Here is a 25,845-nt window from a genome sequence, read left to right as displayed (position 1 = left end):
CATCTGCCTTTTGTTCCTCTTTTCTACATTTGCTCTAAATGCAGCAACCTTCTTTTATAGAAGTATGCTTTTCAACAGTGTAGAAAAGATCTGTATTTGTACATTGGAGTTAGTAATGAGAGCCAGCTCTGTTGCTGTGGCCTCCTGCAGGAAGACTCTGCAGACAGCCGCTCTGTGTGTCCTACAGTAGCCGCAGATAAAAAACGTTCATCTTCTTTTGAAGTCTGTGACGAGGACGGGGCTGACGCACGATGCTGCAGTTTCTCCCCTTGGCAGCGGCAACATTTTTTTAACTGGGTGCAGGAAAACACAGCCAGACTAACAAATCAAAATATAACACAGTTACCCGTTAGAGGAACGCGAGACATTTGCAAGCATATGCAGGAGAGCGTATTAAACAGAAATAAACACATCGGTTTGATACCTCACTCTGCGACTGCATGGTGTGAATAAACACACACACACATGGAACGTGCCCACCCACACTATGCGCGCACACACACACACACACACACACACACACACACACACACACACACACACACACACACACACACACACACACACACACACACACACACACACACACACACACACACACACACACACACACACACACACACACACACTCTCTCTCACACACACACACAGAACACTTGTTTTCAAGGCTGATGATTTGTGCCAAGAGATGACAGGCAGGTGATGCAATGTGCTGATACAGAGTCTATTCTGAGAAAGTGTGCTCATTGCTCGAATGCCACTACATAGCAGCGAGTGCACCTTCACTCAACAACAGTTTAATGCAAACAATAATAACCCGACTTCACCTTTAAGATATATCAGGAACACTTGATTAGGAGGAACCTTGGAGTGCTTGAGAGGGCAAGCAACAATGTAAACGCCCTATGAGAGAAACTGATATTTCGGTATCAATTTTATGTCAAAATCTTGAAAAGGTGACTAGCACTCGAGACTAACGGCGTCAACAATAATAAAAAAAAATGCTACAATGTAAACAACAGCTAAAATTGACGTGATAGCTATACCTTAGCTGTTAGCAGCCGGTGGGCAGCACTGTTACACTTTGGTGAATACCTGTGCTAATATCAGCTAACGTAAACATAGCAGTGTTCGATTCAAAATACATGACGATGTGTTCAAGGTGAGGAAAAGAAGTTATCGCCATGTGTTCATATGTTATTTGTAAAGTGATAAATGCATGATTTCAATTTAGTAATACAGTTGTTTTGATGGATGTATTTGACGATATTAACATATTAAAAACTGAATTATGACATGTTTAACTTTTTAAAAAAAAGTATTAACACAGCGTTAAGTGAGTGTAACTTAATTTAATGTAATTTCAAGTTCATGGGATTACCTTGGAAAAAATTATGTCAATATACGTCATTATTCCTACTAATTGTAATAAGACCTGTGAGTCTCTATTCAAACATGTTCCTAGCGTCAGTCAACAGAAAACCACAATACATACATCTGTAACTCGAAACCACGTTTACTTGCCATATTGGAGTTTCATGTATAATGTCAGTAAAGAAATAATAAAATAATATTGTCAATAATCAAATGGACCCTAAAGTAAATTACATACTTTGTCATTATACTTTAGACTACTCTGGAAGGCTCTCAAAGTTCACAGAGTTTGTCCTTCCCTTAATCGGTCCAAACTGTTCTCAGAGCAGCTTCTTTGGTCCGAGGTCTCTCCAGTCCACCCGTTGCTGAGCTCATGAGCACGAGGCATACTGGGCTGCCCCCCCCCTCCCCCTTCCCCCCTACTGTAACCCGGCCACTTGTAATGTATTTGATCCACTTAACACCTGAGCCCAGAAAATAAACTTGGATTACACTCTGAGGAAGACCTTTACACTTAAAGGACCAGTGTGCCATAATAAGGGGGATACTAGCAGAAATATTTATCACCTGAAACTTAGAACTGTTGTGTGTTTGTTAGCTTACAATTTGATCTTCATATTTACATGGAGTAGCTCCTCATCCACGGATTCAATAGTTAAACGGAGGAAATGGACAGACCGTACACTGGCTCAAGATAGGACTTTTCTTGTTTTTACGTTACCTGTCAGCCCAGGTAAACAACACGCTTGTCTGCTGTAACGCCAGCTGCCAACTTCAATGTGCCCTTAGTGTAGTGTTGTAGTAAATGTGGCCTGAGCAAAGCAAAGGTCTTGAAACACACCGAGACGTTATCAGAGTTTCACACTGGGTGGCCGGTAACAACAGTCTTGTAAAGGGAAGGTTTGAGCACAAGGGGCCATCTGCAATAAAACGTTAAAAGGTGCCAAATTCTACACTTTAAAAACATTCAAAGCCGTTTGTAACATCTTTTTTAAATTGACATCCTTCAAACATTGGGACAAATACTGCCTTTGTTCTCTGAAGGAACTACTACTCAAGTCAAAGAATTCACCATGAAAGCTACACACATTTACAAATCATAGCATGTGTTGGAGGTTTGACTATTATTACAAAGTAGAGATCCACCATTCATTAAATTAAAATGGCAGTATAGTCTTTAGTGCAATATTGAAATCGCAGGAACTACAATATTGGTTTAAGGCTCAATATGTGCTCAAATGACCATTTTGAATGAAGATGCAGAGATATCCTGGCCTACAAAATGTATTCTATAGACTTAAAAAAACATATTTGCTCAGAAGCGATCCTCTTAAGTAATCAAACCATGATTATTTAAACTTAAATTGATTTAAAATGATCAATCTCTCCAATATAGTGAATCATAACACAATAGTATCACACCTAAAATCAAAGCATGAAACACAACAACACGTGTCCCACCTTGTCTGAGACTCTGACAGGCCTGCCGCTCTAACTCAAACCGCAGCGCTCTCTCCTCCATGTCCCTGCTGATTGGCTGAGGCCTGAGAGGGGCGGGGTTAATGCGGATGCAAGGCAGGTGTTCCAGCATGGCCATCAAACTAAGATATTAATCTGAATATGTCCAAAGCAGGGAAAAGGCAGGAGCAGGAAGTGGGCTGGATGAGGCTCTACGGCCGGTGAACAGAAGAGCGTAATCCTCTGTGACGACGTTGCTATCAATACAAAAAATATTCTTCAAAGCGTTGAAACATGAAAAGAAGAGTTGGGCAAAGTTTCTGAAATCAAAGACCTTAAAAAGAGGCTTCAAAATCTTTTGGGAAAAACCTCCTTAATTACATTGAATGAAAGAATTCCTGACAACAAAGTCCTCCTTCAATGTATGTAATGTTGAAGTAAAAAAAAGTGTATAAATTCAGAAGTACTGCTGCGGCTACAGGACTGACTGAGACGCGTGTGTGTGAGAGTGTGTGTGTCAACTGTCTGTGAATCTGTGATCAAGCAGTCTGTACCAGCTGCTGCTGAACTCACGGCTGGACGTCATTCAGACACTGACAGACACAAACAGGCGTCCTGCACGCAAGCACACACACGCGCACGCACACACACACACACACACACATTGTGAGTGGTGCCCCTTTCCTTCTCACCAAATTCCTCTCACTTAGCACTTCTGATCTAAGCTGAGTGCGGTATCAAGGATATGCACCTGTGTGAGCACCTCTCCGCCATCTTGCCTTCAGGCCTCCTAAAATCACACACACACACACACACACACACACACACACACACACACACACACACACACACACACACACACACACACACACACACACACACACACACACACACACACACACACACACACACACACACACACACACACACACACACACACACACACACACACACACACACACACACACACACACACACACACACACACACACACACACACACACACCACCTGCTTCCACTCGTCAACACATATTTTCTTCACGGTTTTTCTTGCTGCACACCTGTCTTGCTGTTTCCTGCTAATCATGTTTGAAAGCTTCTCTAAATATCTGCAGGGAGGACATCTTTTTTTAGGCCAAAACTGAAGTTTGCATTGACCTGATTTTCTTGACAAAATATTGTCTATTGGATTAGTTTTTGCTAAGTAACAGGACTATCAGCAAATAAGGTTACACAGCACTATAGAAACAAAAATGTGGAATATTTCCTCTATTTATGTAACGTACCACTTTAGTTTAGTTGTAGAAGAAACCATTAATTGACTCAATTGAGCAGTCTGTTTTGATTTGCTAACGGCAACAATAATGTTGCTAGTGGCTAGCTACTGCTAGCTCAAACATGTGCCGCATGCAAAATTCCGGGAATTTTCAAAGATGGAAACTTTCCACGGTAATTTACGGGAATTAATGGGAATAAACTGGGAATTTTCTAAATTGAAGGTTGGCTCTTCATAGGGAACTTACATAGAGTTGGGGAAAGTATATTTGATCATAATCTTGACTAAAACAAACAGATGCCATTCAAGTAGACTTGAATATCCATGCCATAGCACACTGCTTACTGCATGGCTATTAAGATGTAAAATACTATGTATATATACTAATAAAGGGCTGGCTTATCTAAAGCCAGTTGAGTAGCACTTGAAATGTTTGGCTCTATGAAACCTGATGTACTTATATGATTCTGTTTTCTTCAAGGTTGTATCTTCCTGGTCGAATGCACTTATTGTAAGTCGCTTTGGATAAAAGCGTCTGCTAAATGTAATGTAATGTAATGTAATGTAAAGACCACACAAAGGTTCGCTACAGGCTCACACATGTGAGAGTGTTAAAACTGGTTGGTATTCGGGCAAACCTAAGGCTCTTTGAGCGTGACACAGAGCCATCCTCAACAAGGCTGGACAGTGACACTGAAGAGGAGGACTCAGAGTGTGATGTTGATGAGGCCCAGGAAGAGCCCTTTGACTGAAAGGGTTTAGCAAGTATGCAGAGGACCGCTTGAAGGAAGATTTGTTTAACTTTTTGGAGGGAGAAGGGCTCTTTTCATTTAACATTTTGAATGGGACTTTGTGGGGATCTTTGGATGGGGGGTGCATTTTTGTGGGGTTGGGGGGGATGAGTAATATTTAACTCAATTTCCTGTTTTCGCTCTTCAATGAAACAAATAATTGTTCAATAAAATAATTAACACATGTTCTGTTCTACTTAAAAAAAAGAAAATCTGTTGAAATGTCATGTGTTTTTATTTAATTTTGCATCAAATATTTCTTATTAACTTCCCATGGAAACTTTCCGGAAATTTACCGGAAATGTTCCGCCCCTTTGCAACCCTAGCCACATGGCAGTGTACTAAGGGAAGTGTCCGAATTTAGACGCAGCATTAGTTATAACTTTCTGAGTAAATGAAAAAATAGCCGGACCAAAAATATGGAGCATCACAGCTGCTTTAAAGCCCACTCTTACATAACACTGATACTATTTGAATTGGCAACACATTTTAAAATATATATGGATAAACAGGCGGGGCAGTTGAAGTCAGTAACACAGGAGTAGCTTTTCCTTTCTCTTTAAGTCTTCCTTTTAAGTTGCACCATGTACAAATGCTCAAAGGAATTCAATCAAGGTTTTACTAAATAAAAGGAATCCTAATTTCTATAAACTCCCACCACCACCGAAAACTTTCTATCATCCACAGCTTGAAAAAATACGTTATACAACTGTCCGTGAGAGACAGAAAATTTGTTTACAAACAGTCGATCAGCTTTTCCTTTAGACCTTTTTAAAAGTACAATCATTTAAGATGCAGGAGACAAAGCGGAGATATTATTTAAATATAACAAGCCTTTTCCCTTTTGTTGTAACTTCCACATTAAACAATTGTAGTTTTAACTTGAGAAAAAAAAAAAATCTGCATGGCTAGCCTTACTACTAGCTGGTGTATTCCCTTCCTGAAGGACAATGAAGCGTATATCTACATGCACGCCTCAATCTCTCTCGTTCAGCTCTCCTCCCCTCCTGCTTGTCAGAATGAAACACCTGCATCGTCCGCTGACACTTTCATTCATCTCCATTATTAAGGCTCTGTCCCCGCTGACACCAGATAATGTGACATGACATAAAAAGGTGCCTGTTCAAGGTGAAAAAACAAAGCGCTCCCTTCTCATCTGTCGGGTGGCGTTACAACGAACCGTCGCTGCTTGTCATGTTCACTTTATGCTGATGAAACAAATTAATTAGTGGCTTGAAAAACAGAGCAATGAGTGCAGGCATAGAGGACTGTTAAGGGATCTGATGCACATACATAGCTGTTTCTGCAAGTGTGTGTGTGTGCGTTAAATATGCAGGATGATGTGTCTGCGGGTGCATTTCTGTATGAGAGCGTGTTAATATCCAAGATGTGGTGTCCCCAGGCGAAGAAGTCCACAGTCTGACAAGAGAGGGGAAACGAATCAGGACTGTGATCCACCATTACTTCAGATAAGACCCCGACAAAAACGCCGGCAGGGATAATCCCGCTTAGCTGGGTGTGTTTGTGTGTAGTTGTGTTCATTCTCAAAGAGCGTATCTACATGTATGTGCTGTAAAAAAGGGAGCTACTTGTATTTCAATTGAGTATTTTCAAATGATGCTTTCTTATAGTCGTAATACACTACATTTTGAAGGCAATACTAACCTTTTACACCCCTGCATTTACGGGCTACATTTCTCCTAGAGGATTACAAAGTGTGCTTTCTCTTTTTTCTACTTAGCAGATGCATGTTATTAATACAAAAGATAAATCAAATCAATCAATTATGATATATTATTATAGGTTAAGTTCAGGGACGTGCACAGACATTTGGAGGGGCTATTGCTCTAAACTGGAAAAAGGGCCTCCCCCCCGAAAAAAAATATAAGACCAAAACGATTATTACATGAACTAATTTGAACAGTAATTCACATCATCATCTCATAACAAAATAAGCGAAGGCAACTACTTGCATTCGGTGACTTGATTTTTAAAATGAAAACCAGGGACATGTTTTGTTTTGCGGTCCATATCTCATCAAAATATCTAATGTTGGAAACTATTAAAGAAAAAATGGGGCAATTCAATGTATTTTAACCATTGCAGACATACTGATAAAATAGGGCTTCTATAATTACCTTAAATAAACTCACTAATGAATGAAACCAGTTCAATACGCATTATTCTTATTCTTCTCCTTCTTTATGAGCGCAGTAATGTGTAAGGTATCTAATTACTTATTTAGTATTCCATAACTTGATAACAGAGATGGTCAAATTAAAGTAGAGACATGGCAGAAATCCTACAATGAAGCGGGCAGTGAAGTGTTCTCTGAGAGAGGGCGATCAAGAGAAGAGAGTGAGCGGCCCCGTCGAGGGAGTTTACCATGTGGGCAATTACATGTAAGAAGAAGGAGAAGAAGAAGAAGAAGAAGTAGTAGAAGAAAAATGAAGCTGGTGTGTTTCCCGCAGCGAGACACTACAATATTAATTGTGGGCTTATCAGGTTGATTCCACAACAACAGAAATACAAAAAAAACTCTCGCTCTCTCCAGAGGGGCAGGTCAGTCAAAAAGGGGAAACGGGCCGTTGCCCGGGCAACAGTAGCCCGTACCTGTGCACGTCCCTGGTTAAGTTACTCACCAGTATAAAGTATTTGAAATAAACGCCACCTTTACCAGCTGCATCATTAAAGAGCACGTATTATTTCAGCTTCATATTTGTATTTAGTGTCTCTACTCTGACACGTCTCCATGCTTTAATGTTCAAAAAGGTATATTTTTCTTATACTGCCTGTGCTACAGCACCTCTTTTCACCCTCTGTCTGAAACCAGAGCCCAGTCTGCTCTGCTGGCTCTGTTGTGATTGGTCAACCTCTTTGAGATATCCTGCCCCTAAGTCTACAATGTGTAGTAGCGCTAGCCAATAGAAGCACGAGTGTTACAAAGTGATAGTATTATATTCAGAAAGTAAACAAAGGAGTCCAATGGAGGAGTTTCAGACAGTGGGGGGGGGTGTGGGGGAGAAACTCTGGGTCTTAAGCTATTGCAGACCATTTACATGCACAAAAACCTATATAACACACATCAGGAAATCGAAAAATCGAAAAAGCAATATAAGTCCCCTTTAAGCCTTGAGCTTGACCTCTTTGACCCTTTAGAAATCCTTGTTATCTGTCTTCTCTGGAGAGGAAGTCCATGGATCTATTAAAAGCATTTGTTGTAATGCCACTGAGAGGAAATGGTGAGACTAAAGGGCAAAGGTCAGCCAAAAGTGGCTGCTGTACATGCATTTGTCAGTGTGTGTGTTCATTCAAAACCTGACTCAGTACTTCAGAGAGATATTAAAGTAAAGCTCTGAGGATACACTACACACAGAAGGAAATGATCCCGGCTTCAAGACATTAAGCTAATTATTCATGCTAGCTCGTCACAGTTAATACGTATGTGAAGGCTGTGAATCCCATATGTGGTTGTTACTGAGAAGCGTTTTAAAAGATTAATTAAAAATGTTTTAAAGGAAAAACAGATACAGAATTGAAATAAGCCAGGATACAATTCCTTTCTTAATAACTTAACCATAGCTATAAATGAGTTTTATGTATTTTTACACAGTTATTTATTAGTACGTGTCAGCCTCGTCTTCGGTTTCGACATCTATGCTCTACCTAAAACAAGACAAACCTGTAAACAAGTGTCAAATTATCTCCCCCTCCCCCTGGTGGTGTGGTCATGAATGTTTCGGTATACAATAATCAGATTTCTTTCAATATTTAGACTCAGCATTTGAAAATGTAAATGGGACAAAAGCAGTCACCAAGTTTGGGTTCCATAGAGATTCTCAGGTGCAATATTCTTACTTCCTGATTTCATATATACGAATAGAAATGTAGTTATTTACTATTGATGTCATTCAAACTCAAATCCAAAGACAGATTAGTAGGAGACGCTTTTTTCCATCAGTGACTTTTCCATCAGCGCATGTGTTGTCGACTAAGTCTCTCTGGCAGAAGTTGCTAATTGCGGACAAGTGTGGAATACTAAACAGGCCTCGCGGGGTCTAAGTCTGCCAAAATATCACTTGAAGAGGCGAGTAAGAGATGCAAAATGACCACATAGAGGCACAAAGATGACCTTGAAAAGACACAAAAACTACTTAAGAAAAAAGATGACCTCAAAGACACAGAAAAACTAGGAAAGAAGCCACAAAATGACCAATAAAAATGAAAAATTAGACCAAGAAAAGACAGAAACAGACCAAAAAGAGGCACTAAAATGCAACAGAGAGACCCAAAATGACCTAGAAGATATTAATAAAAGCCAGGACAGATCAATAAAAGATACAACAGACAAAATAGCCGCACACAAAGAAACAGAAAACCATGAAAACATGCATAAACAAAGAGACCCAGACAACCTCAAAAACAAACTCACAACAACCACAGTGTGTCGGTATAAGCCCGTATCTGCCCTTACACCTTTCCTCTTTAAACTCACATACAGTAGCATCTCTTCCTTTGACCTTTTATTTCATTCCTCTTAAGAACTCCTGCACCCAGTTTGCCCATTTCCTCAGCCAATAAGCTTTCTTTACTCCCACCCATCCCCCTCCTCTGATATTACATCTCTCTTTGCTCTTAACCTCTTTACTTTCTCCAACTGGTTTAAATAGCAGGACCAGCTGCCCTCATCGCTATATCCAGAGCCTCTTAAACTGTGCACACTGGGGCTAGAGTTGCACACACACACACACACACACACACACACACACACACACACACACACACACACACACACACACACACACACACACACACACACACACACACACACACACACACACACACACACACACACACACACACACACACACACACACACACACACACACACACACACACACACTATAAAAAGGGGTTATCTGGGACTGATTCCCACGACTTGAAGGACACTAAAAATGAACTACATCAAACCGTATTGTGTTCGGTTCACATGTGTTTTCTATTTTTAAAAAAAGGGTTGTTGTAGTATTAGTATTTGCCAGCAGGTGGTGACATGCCCACATTGTAAAATAGAGGTCATTCCTGTCTAACTGGTACAGTCCTTTGCCTACATTTCAATTAACTGTCAGTTGTTTACTTACATTAGCAGATATTTTGCTATTGCACTTCTGAAACTGAAATGTAAAAAAGTGAAGATCCCTGTGATGTATCCTTCTGAGGAGAAGAAAGGAGGAAAATATTCTCTCCTGTGGATTCAACTTTATCCATTCAGGGGAAAAGGGTTTACACTTAAGGCACCGTGTCCTTTCTCTCTTTATGGCGATTTATCTGGATCTCTTGGCATGAAATCTATATTAATTTGTGCTCAGGATTTGGCTATAATTGTTCAAATGCTTAAAAACATAACTAAAAGGAAAAAAATAAAGAATAGGGCGATAAATATCACAAAGCATTTCACTCTTTTATAGTCGCATAGCCAAGTTTGAAAGAAATTAGTACAGCATGACCAGGATCGTGAGAAAAAAGTATGCCAAACAAATCGAACTAAATCATCCCTTCATGCTACCTTAAGCAAGTACAGCTAAAACAACAGCAAGTAGAAGCTGTAGCCTTTGAAAAAACATGACTGACAACCCACTCACAAGTAGACATCAGGACCCAAAATAAAAACCTGAGTGTTTGTTTAATACAAGGTGTAAATAAGCCTTACATCTGAAGCCAAAAAAAACTGTTTTTTCCACAGACTGCTTTAGATACACATCTGGAACTCTGCAGAGTTTCATTAACAATGCAACATCCTATCAGGTGAACAAATAAGATTTTTTTCTATAAAGTATTGTATTTATAATCACAGACACATACTATTCCTTAGTTTTTCTGCTCCATTGTTTTAGAAATAACATAATGTATGGGCCCATTAAAGACCCTTGTGGAACACCAAATGTAACTTTGCATGAGTGGAAGCGGGTTGATATTTGAGTTTTAAAAAATTGCAGCTCACCATCTTTCCTCTCTCTGACTGGCAGCAGGTTGGGGGCGGGCTGCAGGGACATCTCTTGCAGCTCATTGGCCACGGCGTCACTATGGGGGCTCGGGATGAAGGCACCTGAATTAGGACTCGCTCCAAACTCGGTCTCCATTATTACCAGGGATTCAGATCGAAGCTTGGACCTAGGAAGTGAAGAAAAACATTGACGCACACTTAGGATGTTGCAAAGCTGAGTTTAAGGGCCATGAGTTTCCATGCACAACAAACAAACACTAATACTGTACTAGTGTAACCTCATAACATATAGGGCCTCTTTAAGACTAGAAATGAGAGAGCATGTCTTCGATCATTTTGCGGGGGTATTATTGTCCTTCTATAATATAGCGTTAAAATGTTCTTTATGGTCCTAACGAAAAAACACTTTAAGAGACAGTATTATTAAAACACTGCAGTTTTTGTTATGGTCCCACCAAAAGCTTATCTGTGACTCAGTTCAAGTCTTAGGCTACTAATGTAACGTGTCTGATATCAGAGCTGACAAGATGACCTCACTCATTGTGCCATGAGACATATCTATTGTATGGAACACTGCACAGGAAGACAAAGGGGGCAACACCGGCTTAATTTAGCCCCAGAATATCCCTGCGTGTTTGTGTTGGAATGTAAACAATGTTTTGAGTGCAGCTGTCATTAAGTCCAGTCGAAGGGGAAAACATGACTCTGCTTTCCGCAGCTTTTTCAGTAGCAAAGCAGAGAGAAAAACCTTGCAAAAATCTGTGTAATTCACGCTGGACATGACACCAACACTTTTTGAAATGGCCAATGTTGTCTCCCCTACCACCTTTTAAAAGTATGATTTTTTTGCTGGAAAGATTCCATGCACAAAGAAATGTAATAAATAAAGAACTCTTAGCTCAAAAACAGATCTCAAGAAAAATGTGTCTATTTGCACTTGCTGGGTGTGTATTTCTGTGAAACCCTAAGAGGTGCAATTTAGACATGTGACACATTTAAAGTTTGTCAACTTTGAATGGAAAATAGCAAAGCAAACATGGCTCCCGCTTTGCAGCAGCAGGGCGGGATGACGGTCAAGTAAGAATCTGAATCATGGATCTGTTGTGGGACAGAAGTGTTTGCTTTTGTCATTGAAAAGGCCTGCTGTGTTGATATTGTTGTAATCATGTTGTGTAAATCCTGTATGACAGATGATACATGTGTTGAGTGATATTGTCCTGTAGTCTGTCCGTGTAAATCCTGTTGAATATCCAGGCTGCAGGTGTTGATATTGTCTTTAAGGTTGTAATTAGGTTGTAGCCCCACATTGTAAATCCTGGCTTTACAGGTGTTGCTGACAAATAGAAGGCTTACTTTACTTGTGTATTGCATTTTGTTTTATGGGTGAATAAAGGGTCCTGGCCACTTTTCAAAACAAAGTTATGTCCATGCTCCCAAATTTCCTGCAAATTACTCAGAAGTGGAGAAAAGTTGGAAAAAATACTATAATATTATAAGTATTATACTGTGAAAATACTCAATTGGTGTAGAAGTACCTCAATTGAAGTACAGTACTGGAGTAAATATAGTCGACTTTTCACCAACTTACTATAACTTGTATTGATGTTATGATATTTTTCACGTTAAATATTACTGAGTCAGTAAAGTATGTATCCTCCTGATTTTGTAAAAAATATTAAAACGTAGTAGACTTAAAGGGTTTTACCTTATTTAAACTATTGCAACACCACTTACGATGGTTTGGTTCATTCAAAGTGAATCTAACTTGCTGCTCTGAGTTTGTATCTTCATGGTTTATTGCATTTATTGTAGGGATAACGCGTCAGCTAAATTAAATGTAAAGTAATACTAATATAGGTTTGACAGTCTACTCTACTTTAAAGCAGTTTCTTAAAGAGAGTTACGCAGCATGCATTAATCCGTTTTATATACGTACCTTGGTATGATCTTTGTTCCTGTATGGCGTCCATGTTATTGTAAATCTCGAACATATACAACCGAAACACTGGCAGAGTTTCTGGAAGCTGACGCGAGAAGTTTGTGCGAAGTCAACTAGGATGAGAACAAACTATTTCCTGTTAAAACTTTCAAAATACAACTCGCATTGTTTAGCCTACTGAATGAGGACAGACAAGTAAGTTAGAGCAATTGTTTTGAAAGCATCGATGTGACGGTGTAAGGCCGCCTCTTCAAAGACATACTGAGACATTAACAGTCCGTGCTATTTGTCAGTTGTTGGTCCGCAACACACTATCTAACAATAAAAAGTGGATTGGATACGCAGATATAAAATGCAAGTCCATGTATTTCTGTGGGAGTGGCTCTTTGATCCTGAGCGCTTCTTGGCTCCGTAGTAAAACATTTACAGTATGTGACTCGCCTGTCCTGCAAACAGAGGATGCACCTCTATTTTAGTTTGTTATTGCAAACATTAAAGCATGGACACTTCACCTGAACTTGCTCCTGTGGGTATTGTCCACAGTAGATGACCATTACATGTATGTATGATCTGTATATGTAATGTGTATTTGTAAAGCGCTTTGAGTCATTGATAAAGCGCTATAATAAATATAAGGATTATTATTATTATTGTGTGGTTGGGTTAATATTAATCAGCAGCACTAATACATCAGGGAGAAGGTGGAAATTGAAGATGAGATTAAATTTAGCAGTAGTTTAAATGTACACTGTTTGACGTGCAAGATTCAGCCCAAAGTGCTTTACAGAGCAAGATAAGATAATTAAAAACAATAACAACGAGTTAAAAATAACTTAATAAGAAACAAAATCAAAAACAAATTATACAAACAAAACAAAAAGAGTTACATCACAAACCCATATAACAATCAAACATGAACTGATTAAAAGATAGCTCTTAATTGTAGCCTACTCTTTTACATTTCTACGGGAGTTTGCTGATCCAAGGGGAAGCTTCTCCACAGTTTGAGGCCACACAGATATATATTTTTAAGCAGTAGGCAGTAGGTCCACTTTCTTCTGTCACAAAGCTACCACCAGATGGCGACAAATTCAACAGCACAGCCTCGTCCGGGCGGAACCATTCTTTCCGTCTCGGGGACCAATAATTTTGACGGACCAACATGGCGGCAAAACATTGCTAATGCTAAACAACTGAAACAAATGTGTGGAATTAATAGTTTTTTTTCACGAGTGAATGTTCACACCAAATTGAGAACATTTACCAGCACCTTCGGTTTCCACGACAACCTTTTCAGTACAGTATAACGGCCAACAACGGACATAAACGTTAGCTTGTTTAATGCTAATTCACTTAGCTTCCTCTGTAAACACGTTAGAAAGCTAAGCTAACAGTTAACCATGTGGGGTGAAATAGACCCTCCAGTTAAAACACAACCTCATTTATGTGAGAGCAAAGACGAGCCTGAATTACCAGAAGAAAATGGGGTCACATTTTCCCAGATATGTGGCTTTCACCGCCCCGCAGACACACGTCAGCCACAACAACAACAACAACAACAAGACACAGAGGTGAGATATCCAAGGTTAAAATATTCAAAAGCTTTAATGTCAAGTGGCTACTGTGTAGATATGGCAATGGAAGTCTTAAGTCCCAAGCACCCCCAACATCAGCAGCATGACCTGTTTTGTATACTCACTACTTATCATCTTATTTATTTATTTTTCAGCCTGTGAGCCAGGCAGAGTCCACCTGTGTGAATGACATGGTGGAGGCCATAGCCAGGAGTGGCAGCTCAGTGAAGAGCCAGCAGAAAGGAGACGCTGAGCTGACCCTGGATCAGCGCAGAGAGGAGCTCCTGCAGCAGTACAGGAGCAGACCGCTGGTGTTCCTGGAGAGGTACCATGTAAGTGTTCAAAGTAAAGGTTTATTGTCATATGCACAAAGCTACAGTGTAGAAATGGCAATGGAATTCTTCTGACCTGAGCTCCTCCAACAATGCAACATATATAATAAAATACAAAATAAAAAGTCTATATACATGTAAATAGAATTTGATGTGTAGAAGAACAGAATATGAAAAGCGCACAACGAAAAGTAAACAAACACTGAAATAAAGCGGGAAAAAAAGGCAGAGTTGGAGAGGAGCAAAAGACACGGCAGCCATCATCACCGGCGCCATACAGCTCCATTATGTTTCTATATACAAACGCATTGGTGTGTATATCAGTGGTGAACCGTCAGGGCCTTCAAGAGAATACCCTGAAACACTCAGATAAAATAAACAAAAATCGATTTAATTTTATAAATAAAATGTCAATAAAATAAATAAAAGAGAATTGTATCTGTGTTGTTGACCTGCAATATTACAGGCGGCAGGGGGGGGTTGTGTGTCTACAGAAGGTCCAGTTGTGATAGACACGGTTCGCCACTGGTGTATATATACTTGGCAGCAGCTGAAAGGAGCTATTAGCTTTAAGGTTAAACATCTATCTACTCTTCACCCATTTCTAGGTTTGCCTCAAGCCCCAGGACCTGTCAGTGTTTGCCCACGTCAGCTCAGACCCACGGGTTCTTCACTACGGCAAAGTGATAGAGAGACGAGCTGCAGCGTTCACCAACAGGACGAGGGTTCGAAACCAGCGCTATGCGGCTCTCAGGGCCCTGCAGGAGGGTAGGGCCTTCTTTAGTCAAATGGAAGAGATGATTTGTTCATTCACAGCAAGTACAAGAATCAATAAGACAGGCTGGAAAATGGACATATTGATTGACATATGCTTCACCTGTTTTCTTCTGGGAAACTCAAACATGTATAAAGTGGGTTATGCTGCAATCCATTTTTTGTTTTTTATTCTCTAACCTTTTGGATTTGTAATTTATCAATGGCTTTTTGAGTGTGAGAAGATTCTGTAACTTGTTGTAGTTTTTGGTAAAACAAATTAAACTTGATTTAATTGTCAATGTTTTAATAGTATCCAATTAAACTGCAATATTCCAGGGAAAGAATAGATAAACATATTTTTGTATATTCAGCATATATGAAGTCCTTTGACAGACAAACAAATCCCCAGTTCAGACTTTAAAAAAGATAGTATGGGTTCTACTTAGTGAGGTTTAAAGACATCTTCTGCTGAGATATCTGCTGCCACCCCGAACATTTCTATCAGTCTTGTATCCACCATATACCTGATGAAGTATATTACCTGTGCGTTAAATTAAGATGCTGTCCTCTTCTGCCCTCCCTCTTCCAGGCGGAGAGTATTTTAGTGACGAACAGATGCGGATAAGGGAGCCGCTGCTGTATGAACAATACATCGGCCAGTACCTGACTGATGAGGAGGTGAGAGCATGAAGCAGGGCGGTGCTGGGAAGTTCTATTTCATAATTACCTTCTTTTGTTTTTACATCATTTCCAAACAACTTGTGTTCCAGGTGCTGGCACGCTCCCAGGAGTCCATTCTGGACGATGCACAGGGGGGCCCGGGGGCTCCAGCAGGAAACAAAGGGGGGCTCACACAACTCCTCCTCAACTCCTACCAGGAGCGTCTGATCCAGGACCGCCTGCAGAGGGAGCAGGAGAGAGAGGACGGAGCGAGGGAGGAGGACGAGGATGAGGATGAGGAAGATGGTGAGAGAGGCTGGTGTTATAATAATAATAATAAAGCTTTATTTATACAGCACTTTTCATACAACACATGCAGCTCCAAATCACAAGTTAAAAACAAACCCCCTCAGATTATTTGTTAAGAACTTTGAAGGTACACGCAGCAACATATAACATTTTATCAGGTTTATAGACACAAGGAGGTCAAATTCTTGATAATACAAATAAATAAAATAAATAAAGGTTTCTCTCTGACAGATAAGACATTACATTTCACTTGTTAGACGCTTTTATCCAAAGCGACTTCCATACTCGATACTGTGGACAATCCCCACAGGAGCAATTTGGGGTGAAGTGTCTCAGGGACACAACGACATGCTGACTGTAGTGGGGTTTGAACCTGACCTCTGATCCGAACACCAACGCTCTATCCACTGCGCCACACGCCAGACAACTGAATCGATTCAACAATATAAAATATAAAACCCCATAAAACAAAGTGAACATATAGGCACTACAGAAGTACAAATAAAAAGATTAAGACCTATAAAATAAATAAAACAATATAAAAGTAGGTAAATAAAAAAGACTAAAGGAACACTTAAAGTGGGGGGTTGTTAAATAAATGTGGTTCCTGTGGACTGAAGTGAAAAGAACCCTGTTTCTGTTGTCTTCTTCTCCCGATCCTACTTTGACTCACTAAGTCTGTCTCTCTTCTCGTTCCTACGGAAGTGATCACCGCCCAGCAGAAGGACTGGGAGCCCACGGCAGAGGAGAAGGCTCTGCTCAGGGAGGAGTTCATCGGTCAGATGCACCAGCGCTTCCTGGATGGCAAAGACAAGGATATCAACTACAGGTCAGCCATAACAACAGCTCACATCTATGCTATGTTAGGGCGCCATCTGCGTTACACAACAGGGAATAGGGCGTCATAGTAAGGAAAGAAAAAGAGGCTTTATTTTACAATACATTTGAACAGGAAGACGTTAGTAAATGAATACTGAAGCTTATCTGACACTATGAAAAAATGACCTCAAATAGATTTAAGAGAGGCCATGTGATTAGTGTTAACTCTAAAGTGGAAACAAACTAGAAAGTGGTTATGGGTTTAGAAATTGCGTTACTAGGTGATACGGAGCGGATTTGGACAGGCATACATACACTTTCCAATTATTAATAATAAAGGTAAACATTGTTTTGTCTGTTTTTCTATTAATATTAAATATATGCACTGAAGGGTTATTTAGATTGTTGATTATTTGTAAGACTAAGGCCCAATCCCAAACCACGCCCTACACCTACACACTCCCCCTCCGTGGAATGACACTCGCAGCTCAACGAGGCTCCTCCTGTCAGATGGAGGGAGTAAATACAGCGGCAAGCTTTGGGACAAACTCCCCTCTCTCCGGCAGAAACAGGAAAAGCCGTAACTGTATGTAACAACGGTTTCAAATCAGCATCTCTTAGTCAAAACATTTAAATTTATAACTCAAATAAAACTCCAAACATCTTTCATTGTGTTCTTTTTTGTGTCTCTTTTAGTTTTAAACCTGATGTTTATAAGCTTCTTGGTTTTTGCGACAGTCTGTAAATATTCACAACTTTATAATAAAATGCACACATTAACCTTTTTCTAGACCAAACACAGGTATGATCCTAAGTTAAAACATATGAGGTTACCATGAGGTTGTTAACATCGCAGTTTATCAGTGGGTGTTTGCTGGAACTACTTGTTAACAGCGTGTTTCCTGACAGACACACACAGCGTTGACACCGGTCTCCAGTTAGCACCGATGCAGACTCGCTGTTTGATGGCTTGATAGCCCACTCCCCCTCCACACTCGTTGGTTTGGAACAGCACTTAATGTGGCGGGCCCTCTGCGAACGGAGGGGTAGTGTGTGGGGGGCGGTTTGGGATTGGGCCTTAATCTACACTGCTGGTCTCCAGTATTTAAATACATGTTATTGGTGGTGCTGACATTTTACACAGATGCCTTAAGGATTTTGTAAATATTCTACTGTGGTTGATTGTTGAATATTCAAACTTATATAGGAAATGTATATTAGCAAACAACCAACAAAGTTCATGTATGATAATGTCCAGAAAAAGTGACCAAACTCTTGTGTTACTTTGAAAGCGTGTAGTTTAAGCGTTTGTGTTTCCATTTCAGCGAGGTGGACGAGAACCCGGACTACGACAACTTGGACATCGTCAGCAGAGATGAGGAGGATAAATACTTTGATGATGAAGATGAAGAAGAGGAGATGGAAAATGACGAGGAGGATGAGAACATGACAGAATAGTGTCTTTATAGTAACACCTGTTAACACTCACTCATCGATATGTAAATACAAAATGTACAAAATAATGATATGCCTTCGATTTGTCGATCTTACACATGAACGCAAACATGGCTGGTAATAAATATTGTTTTTGAGAGTAAATATGATACCCTGAAATAAAGACTCTGTATTTGTCCCTTTTAGTCACCAGATCGCAGTTTACTATTCACTTTTTATTCACGGATAGTATCACACACGTTAACAGGTTACACAAACATTGGGTTTTTATTAAATGTCAATATGTGCTCAGAGAAAGTTTTACTAAGAGGTCTTTACTAATGAGTACAATCAGCAGAGTACAATTACAAGTTATCCAAAAATATTTTGATATTGCTACATTTCTGGATGGTTCCTCTACATTAATGCACACAGAAAGGTGTAAACATAGAATAGTAGTGGATTCAACACTATGGAACTCTGTTACTAAAAACATTCGGTCTGCGGTCGCTGTAGAAGCTTTTAAGAAACAAGTGAAGACCCACATGTATTTAAATTGGCCTTTGTGTCTCCTTGAGATGTGCGTAAGGTTCTTTGTCCTTTGACCCTAACCCTTTGTTGACCGTTTTGTTTTGATGTTAACCTTAACTTCTGGCACATGTTTTTATTGTCTTCATGTTTCCGTGGTCAAACTGTCAAACTGCGATGCTCTACTACAGTCGCAGTAAACACATGTTTTAACCTTAGGATTAAGAGTCAAAGTTAAGGAAAGTTAAATGGTTTGAGGTTTAAAAAAAGTGATTAGCTTAATATAACCTGAAGGAAGGCATTTGATGCCATAGGAAACAAACCCGGCTGGCCACCTCATCAACTTTTGATGCACATTTTAGATAATGTCTTTGTCTGGGGGGTATACTACGAAGCAGGATTTTCGCTTAGCCGGCTAACTTCAGGGAAAGCTCGGGCTTTCCGCTCCTAAGACGCTGGTTCTCTTTTTAGCAGGCTAGATCTCCATGGTAACTTATGCTGAGCGGCTAACCTGCCCCGGAGCAGGTTAGGTTGCAGGCTAAGAGCTCAACTCAGTGAAAGCACTGCCTGCTGACCAATCAGAGCTCAGTCTGCGGAGTTTAAAGCGATCAAGTCATATTACAGGAGAAAGGAAATACAGAAAAGCTGCCGTTGCAGGAAAGACGGCCGGCAAAAATCACCGACTGTGTGAACGTGAACATTATAGAATATCACCTCCCATCTTCAGAGCAATCTGACTATTATAACATTAGCGTTAAGAAAGCTTACTTAAATATCTGCCACAACATAAGTAACCGGATCAAAGTAACATTAAGTACAGTCCGCTGCATATCACATCATAATGTATCATATCTCCTTATCTGAGTCAGCTGAGCCGTATCTTGCCGTGCAACACTCACAGTGTCACATACTGTATGCAGAAGTATTATTTTAAGCAACACATTAAGTTGACGAAACACTCGAGTCAAATGTAGTTAAAGTCAGATGGTGTCTTAGACGGGGCAGTGATATCATAAACCTGTTAATGTACGCATTCAAACACTTTTTCTGTTACCAGCTGTATTCGCCTTGCAGGTGGCTTTGATCCTGGATAAAGTGTTTAAGTCATGGATGTTTAAAGTTTAATTTCTTCATATGTCTAATATTATAGTTCACTTTTCATTCAGGAAGTATGACGCTGCGCTGTCAGTACGCTTGTCCATGTTTGTGATTGGTCGAATGCTCCACATACCACCCCTTTCATGTGAACGCGCACCTAACTAGATAGATACGGCTGGCTTGAGCGATCCACTTGATAACCCGTGTCGTAGTACCGTTTAGCGAGAGCGCTTATGTTTTTGGATTAGGCCAACCGGCTGACTCAAACATATCCAGGTTAGGTTGAACCAGCTTCGTAGTACAGGCCTCTGGTACAGTACAATCATTTTCTCTCACCAACAAAAATGATGTCACGTTTTGAGAATTCAAGAAGAAATATTTCCTTCACTTAAAAAAAATGATAAAAAGGACTACCGGTACTTAGGAACAACACAACACTTGTTTGGTTGTCTTTTGCTATCAGTGTCCAACAACTGTTGTCCTTTTTGGTGATACAGGTTTGCACCCTCTGTGATTGCATTGTCCTTTTGTCGTCGATAACATTTAGGCTCACCATGTTTTTATGCCACAGTAAAACTATTTCACTTTTTAATTTCCCTTATTTTCAGAGTGTAGTACTCCTCTTGCAACTTCATGATCTTTAGTTTCATTTTGATTTTCTCTCTCTTCAGCTGCTCAAGGTCCATTGTGTCCAGATTACAGGAAGTGGAGACTGGAGTGCTCTTTGAGGCTTGGGGAACCCTGTGGAAGAAACATAAATAAACAAATATAGAAATAAATAACTGAAAACAATCAACAATGTACAAATGAAAACATTTATCGTATGTCTTGCTTAAATGCAAATGAAGCTTCTTTGTTTATTTGTACTATCTGCGTGTTGCACCTTACCTTGTTTCTGTCTCCATCCCTTGTAATTGTGCAGCATCATGACCAGATGTTGTTACCTCTGTTTCGTCATGACAACCGTCATCCAGCTCGCCCTGAGGACCTGCACAGGAAGTAGAATATTATTCCAAGTGGTCTTGTACAAACATTTAAAAAGACTTCTCTAATGGTTTCTAAATAACTTACAGGCTGTGTCTAGAGTCTCTTCCTTACCTTCCTGAACGTATGCTGTGTTTGAGGCAGCGTCTCTGGTGTTTCCAGTTATGTGTGTGACTAACAGCGGAGGGGAGCCACTAAAGATGGCAGTCTGAACGCTGGCTGTTTCAGTGTCTTCAGTTTTCTCCAGGAGTTCAGGTTTGATTGTTGGTGTTGAGGTAGCTGGAGCCAGTAGCGATGTTTCGGTTTGAAGTTCTCTCTGTCCATTTTCTTTTATTTCATTACTTTGTGTAAACTGCTCCTCTGACGGTTGGACGGTTGTTGAGATATCAATGGGATCATCTATTGGCGAGACTCTGTGAGCTCCCCTCTCTTCATTTTGTGCACCCTCGTGCAATGGCTTACACCAACTGTCTGCTCACAAATTAAATGAAGGTTAAAGATTAGACACTTGAATATTAAAGTTAGATAAAGCTGTGGAATTATCTTTCTTGACTTTGGATGTCGCCCATAATAAAACAGAGTCCATACTGACACATCAATAGATTAAAATGGCTTTTAGCAAATCTACGGAAGCCCTGAGAGGCAAATCAGAAAAAAGACCATAGTGATTCATTTCACAAGTCTGATCCAAATAGTTTTCTCTCCCGTGTTTATGACTTGAAAAAAATAATAAAAAGATTTCACGTAATTAGACCTGCCGCGATAATCAATAAATTGACTTATCGTACGATAATCCAATAAATTGACTTATCGTACGATAATCCAATAAATTGACTTATCGTACGATAATCCAATAAATTGACTTATCGTACGATAATCCAATAAATTGACTTATCGTACGATAATCCAATAAATTGACTTATCGTACGATAATCCAATAAATTGACTTATCGTACGATAATCCAATAAATTGATTTATCGTACGATAAATAAAAATGGACTCGATAAATTGCCGTTTACATGCATGTTTGTGACCAGCATTTTAGCCCGGCGCGCTGTGAGGGGCGGGGCTCACACACAGCCAGGTCAGGACACTCAGCGTGCAACAGCCAATTAATAATATAGAGAGACAAGCAGGAGACAACCTGTGACTTACTCGAAGTTAAATGGAAGTGGTTGCAAAACCTAATGCCACATCTCCGGTGTGGGAATATTTTGGATTCTACGGACTTGAATGAGCCGGGCGGTGTGTCGCATTTGTTTAAAAAAAGCTAGCAACAAAAGCTAGCAATACGACCAACCTTAAACTGCATTTGAAACACAACCACCCCATTCCGTGTTCCCAGCTGGGAGCAAACACGGCAGCTCGAGATGGAGAGCCCCCACCTTCCCTACAGAGAGAGAGAGCTCGGTTTTCCAGCCCGAGTCTATTGGTTGTCTTTGATTTTAATTAATTTGTTATTAAATGTATTTATTTTATTTATTATATATAATTTATATATTTGAATATTATTTTACATTTCATTTGCAATGTTGAATGTTCAATAAAAAGTTATGTTTGAAAGGATGTACTTGAATTATTATTATATATTATCATTATGTCAGTGGTCTAAAATGGTCTTACAACGGTGCCGACAATATTATCGTTTATCGCATTCATTTCCGGGGAAAATGTATCGTCCAACCAAATGTATTATCGTGACAAGCCTAACGGTAATCTTTCTAGGTTCCATAATTTCTTATAAATCTGTGAAACATGTTTCGGTCACCTTTACTGTTGTTATCAGTAACATCAAGAACCGATCTTTCTTCCTCCTCTGTCTTCATTGCCAAGACTTTAGACATGCTCTCTGATGTGAGATCTGGGGGCGGGATCTTACATTTCTGGGAGAATAAAGAAAATGTAGCATTATCATCACGGTCATGTTGCATTCATTTACATCACATTGTATTCTGATTTGAGTTGCCCTTCCAGTCGCTCTCCTTTTAGATGTATTGTTGGGAAAGTGACCTCTCAGTGATCATAGTGAGAATGCTGCCAATTAAGTGTTTGTTCTGGTTTTCTTGAATAAAACGTGTATAAAAAGGACATATCTTACATCAATCCAAAACTGCAGAGGCTTTCCCCCAAAGATCTCATATCCTGTGGGATCGAACCAGCGGCCCTCACTCTTGATACACTTCTCACCTAAACACACATAAAGCAACACATGTTAAAAATCAAAACAGGCGTCAGGAATAATGAATAAGGAAATAGAAAAACAAGTGTGTGCTTACCCCTCTCCAGCTTCTCTACGAAGAGGATTCCCGTTTTGTTTCCACAGGTTACAGTCACGAGTCCTGAATTTTGCACAAATGGACATAATTGTCAAACAAACAATGACCAACAACTTTCAGACTATTTATTAGCTGCAAAAATATTGAGTGTATTTTAATGTCATAGAGACAATGTTCTTAGAGAATGTCTCACACATTTCAAAACAGCTGGGAAGGCCTTGTTGTTTTTTAATTTTCATGTTGTCAAAAATAAAAGATAAATGAATGCTAAATGTATTATTTATACTTGGTTGTGTTCTCTTGGTGTGTTCGGATGTGTTTGGCTGCTCATCGTCCTCCTGATCTTCCTCCTCCTCTTCATTTGTCTCCTTGTCCCCGTCATCTACTTCATATTTTAACCGCTTTTGGTTCAGAATCCTGGAGCTACTTCTTCGGTTCACATGTTCCACTTCTTGCGGCTCCGTTCTTCTGTTTTGAAACAAACAGATAACATCTTAGACGGCATTCACAATGTTAAGTTGTTTCATTTTAAAAACGTGTATTGTGTTGAAAGTTTTTTCAATTGGATAAAAGTTATTTAAGTAAAGAAAGGGTTCAAGGCTGGTATTGGTCATGCGTGCATAGCCACAGTGTAGTTATGACAATGAACATCTTAGGTCACAGGCTCCTCCAACATAGCAACACAATAAAACAGAAAAGACAGTGCAATAAGAGTCTATATGCAAGTGATTGAATATGATATATTAGATACATAATTTCTAAATTGCAGCCAGATTAATGTTGTTTCAAAAGTTCAGTTGTTTAACAATATAACATTTTTCATCTGAAAATAGGGTGTTAAAATAATAATGTTCTACAGTCATTTTTAACCAGAGGTGGGAGAAGTACTCACGTCTTGTTATTGAGTAATGACTGCATGAATGGTGGTGAGCGCTCCTGGGATTGTCCATATCCACCGCCGCTACTGTGGGGGTGTGCATGCATTAATTCCCTCATCACGGAAAAGCTTTCCTGAATAGTGCTTGTAATGCTGGCAAAGTTTGCATTTATCTGCTGCATGTTGTCTGCGTTGCGGCTGGATGTTTGCTCCATTGTCCCCAACATCCTCCTTTTTATTTGGATGTCTTCCTGCACTGCATGGTCAACTGGAAGTGTTCTCTTCAGCCGTTCACTTCTGTGACTGTTCAGCTTTGGCTTGAATAAACCAGAGCATTTGTTGTATTATTACACAATAGGACCATAGCCACCAGATAACATAAGACCAAAGGCATGTTGTGAAATAGCTCTCAAGTCATTCTACTTTTACAAATACAACAGCTCTCAATACCTTATACTTATACAAAGCTTAAACATGTTCAGTTTTTCTGTGGAAGGTACTGTATCATAGTATATAGCAAGTCCGCTTGAAATCATGAACATACCTGGAGCAGATCCCTGCGATGCTTTACAACCGCAGCTGGCAGACTTTCGCTGGATTGGCTCGGCTGTGGCAAATCTTTGGAACGCTCCAAACTCGGGGATGAACTTTGTCTGGAAGACGACTCTTCCAGGTCCCCCGTCTCGATGCCGGAGCTTAGGGAGCTAATGGTGCGCGTAGCAGGGGAGCTAATGGTGCGCGTAGCAGGGGAGCTAATGGTGCGCGTAAAAGGCGAGCCACCCCAGACTTCTTCACACAGCTCGAAAAACAAGAGCATAACACGTCCTTGGTGACTCCGACTCCCAGTGTTCACCAACTGCCTATACTTGGTGCGAATTTGCTTAAGCTTGGCGGTAAGTTGGACCCTTGTAATGGCGCTCGCGTCGTGAGGGAAATCCTTGTCTGCCCGGGTCCTCGGATACTGCTCGTGAAATGCGCGAGAAATATCGATATATTTACACTTGCAGGACTCCCAGTCAACATTCTCCTGTACTTTGGTCGTTTTGTACTCTAGTGTGACCCTAAGCAGAAGTTCTACCTCGTCGTCAGTCCACAAAAATGCCGCCCGTATTGCACCAATATCCGCCATCTTCTACCTTGTTTGTTTGTTTATGCCTTATGCCCATGCTCGGGGGTCTTATTCGCTGCTTTTGGTGTATTTTGTGGCGGAAGTACAGCGCCACTTACATACTACAGCGTCTCCAGCGGCTTCGAGCGGTACCTCAAAGTTTTACGTAAATACAGCACTTGAGTAAATGTACTTAGTTATTTAACAACATTGTTTTTAACACTACAGTATTATTTTAGTTTTGCCT

The 25,845-nt window shown here is 40.1% G+C and overlaps 3 protein-coding genes across 6 annotated transcripts in view; 1 reads left to right on the top strand and 2 right to left on the bottom strand.

The window, feature by feature from the left end:
* LOC307015647 (myocardin-related transcription factor A-like) overlaps positions 1 to 14,556 on the bottom strand; it is a 46,786-nt gene extending 32,230 nt beyond the window's left edge. The window contains exons 1-2 of one of the 4 annotated variants that reach the window (XM_079644400.1): positions 14,542 to 14,556; positions 10,901 to 11,070 (exon numbers count right to left, since the gene is read on the bottom strand). In XM_079644400.1, coding sequence (XP_079500526.1) covers positions 10,901 to 11,039 — 139 coding nt within the window. In that variant the 5' untranslated portion in view covers positions 11,040 to 11,070; positions 14,542 to 14,556. Of the gene's footprint in view, positions 1 to 2,835; positions 3,365 to 9,394; positions 9,414 to 10,900; positions 11,071 to 12,839; positions 13,275 to 14,541 lie in introns of those variants that run through there. The other 3 variants (XM_079644399.1, XM_079644402.1, XM_079644401.1) reach the window with 3 other exon arrangements.
* On the top strand, positions 13,712 to 18,925 carry ccdc97 (coiled-coil domain containing 97). The gene is made up of 7 exons (XM_079644473.1): positions 13,712 to 14,413; positions 14,572 to 14,748; positions 15,357 to 15,516; positions 16,094 to 16,182; positions 16,275 to 16,470; positions 17,179 to 17,302; positions 18,618 to 18,925. The coding sequence occupies exons 1-7, from the start codon at positions 14,243 to 14,245 to the stop codon at positions 18,748 to 18,750; spliced, it is 1,050 nt and encodes a 349-aa protein (XP_079500599.1). The 5' UTR covers positions 13,712 to 14,242; the 3' UTR covers positions 18,751 to 18,925.
* A 16-nt stretch (positions 18,926 to 18,941) lies between these two features.
* On the bottom strand, positions 18,942 to 25,661 carry LOC307015658 (uncharacterized protein). The gene is made up of 9 exons (XM_079644419.1): positions 25,035 to 25,661; positions 24,506 to 24,807; positions 23,900 to 24,081; positions 23,614 to 23,676; positions 23,436 to 23,524; positions 23,106 to 23,220; positions 21,451 to 21,807; positions 21,241 to 21,340; positions 18,942 to 21,093 (listed from the first exon to the last, which is right to left on the bottom strand). The coding sequence occupies exons 1-9, from the start codon at positions 25,617 to 25,619 to the stop codon at positions 20,934 to 20,936; spliced, it is 1,953 nt and encodes a 650-aa protein (XP_079500545.1). The 5' UTR covers positions 25,620 to 25,661; the 3' UTR covers positions 18,942 to 20,933.
* Between the last annotated feature and the right edge of the window lie 184 nt (positions 25,662 to 25,845).

Source organism: Notothenia rossii, assembly GCF_949606895.1.
Source record: "Notothenia rossii genome assembly, chromosome: 8".
Taxonomy (NCBI): Eukaryota; Metazoa; Chordata; class Actinopteri; order Perciformes; family Nototheniidae; genus Notothenia; species Notothenia rossii.
The sequence above is the reverse complement of the archived record's forward strand: the minus strand, read 5'-3'. Positions and strand labels throughout refer to the sequence as shown.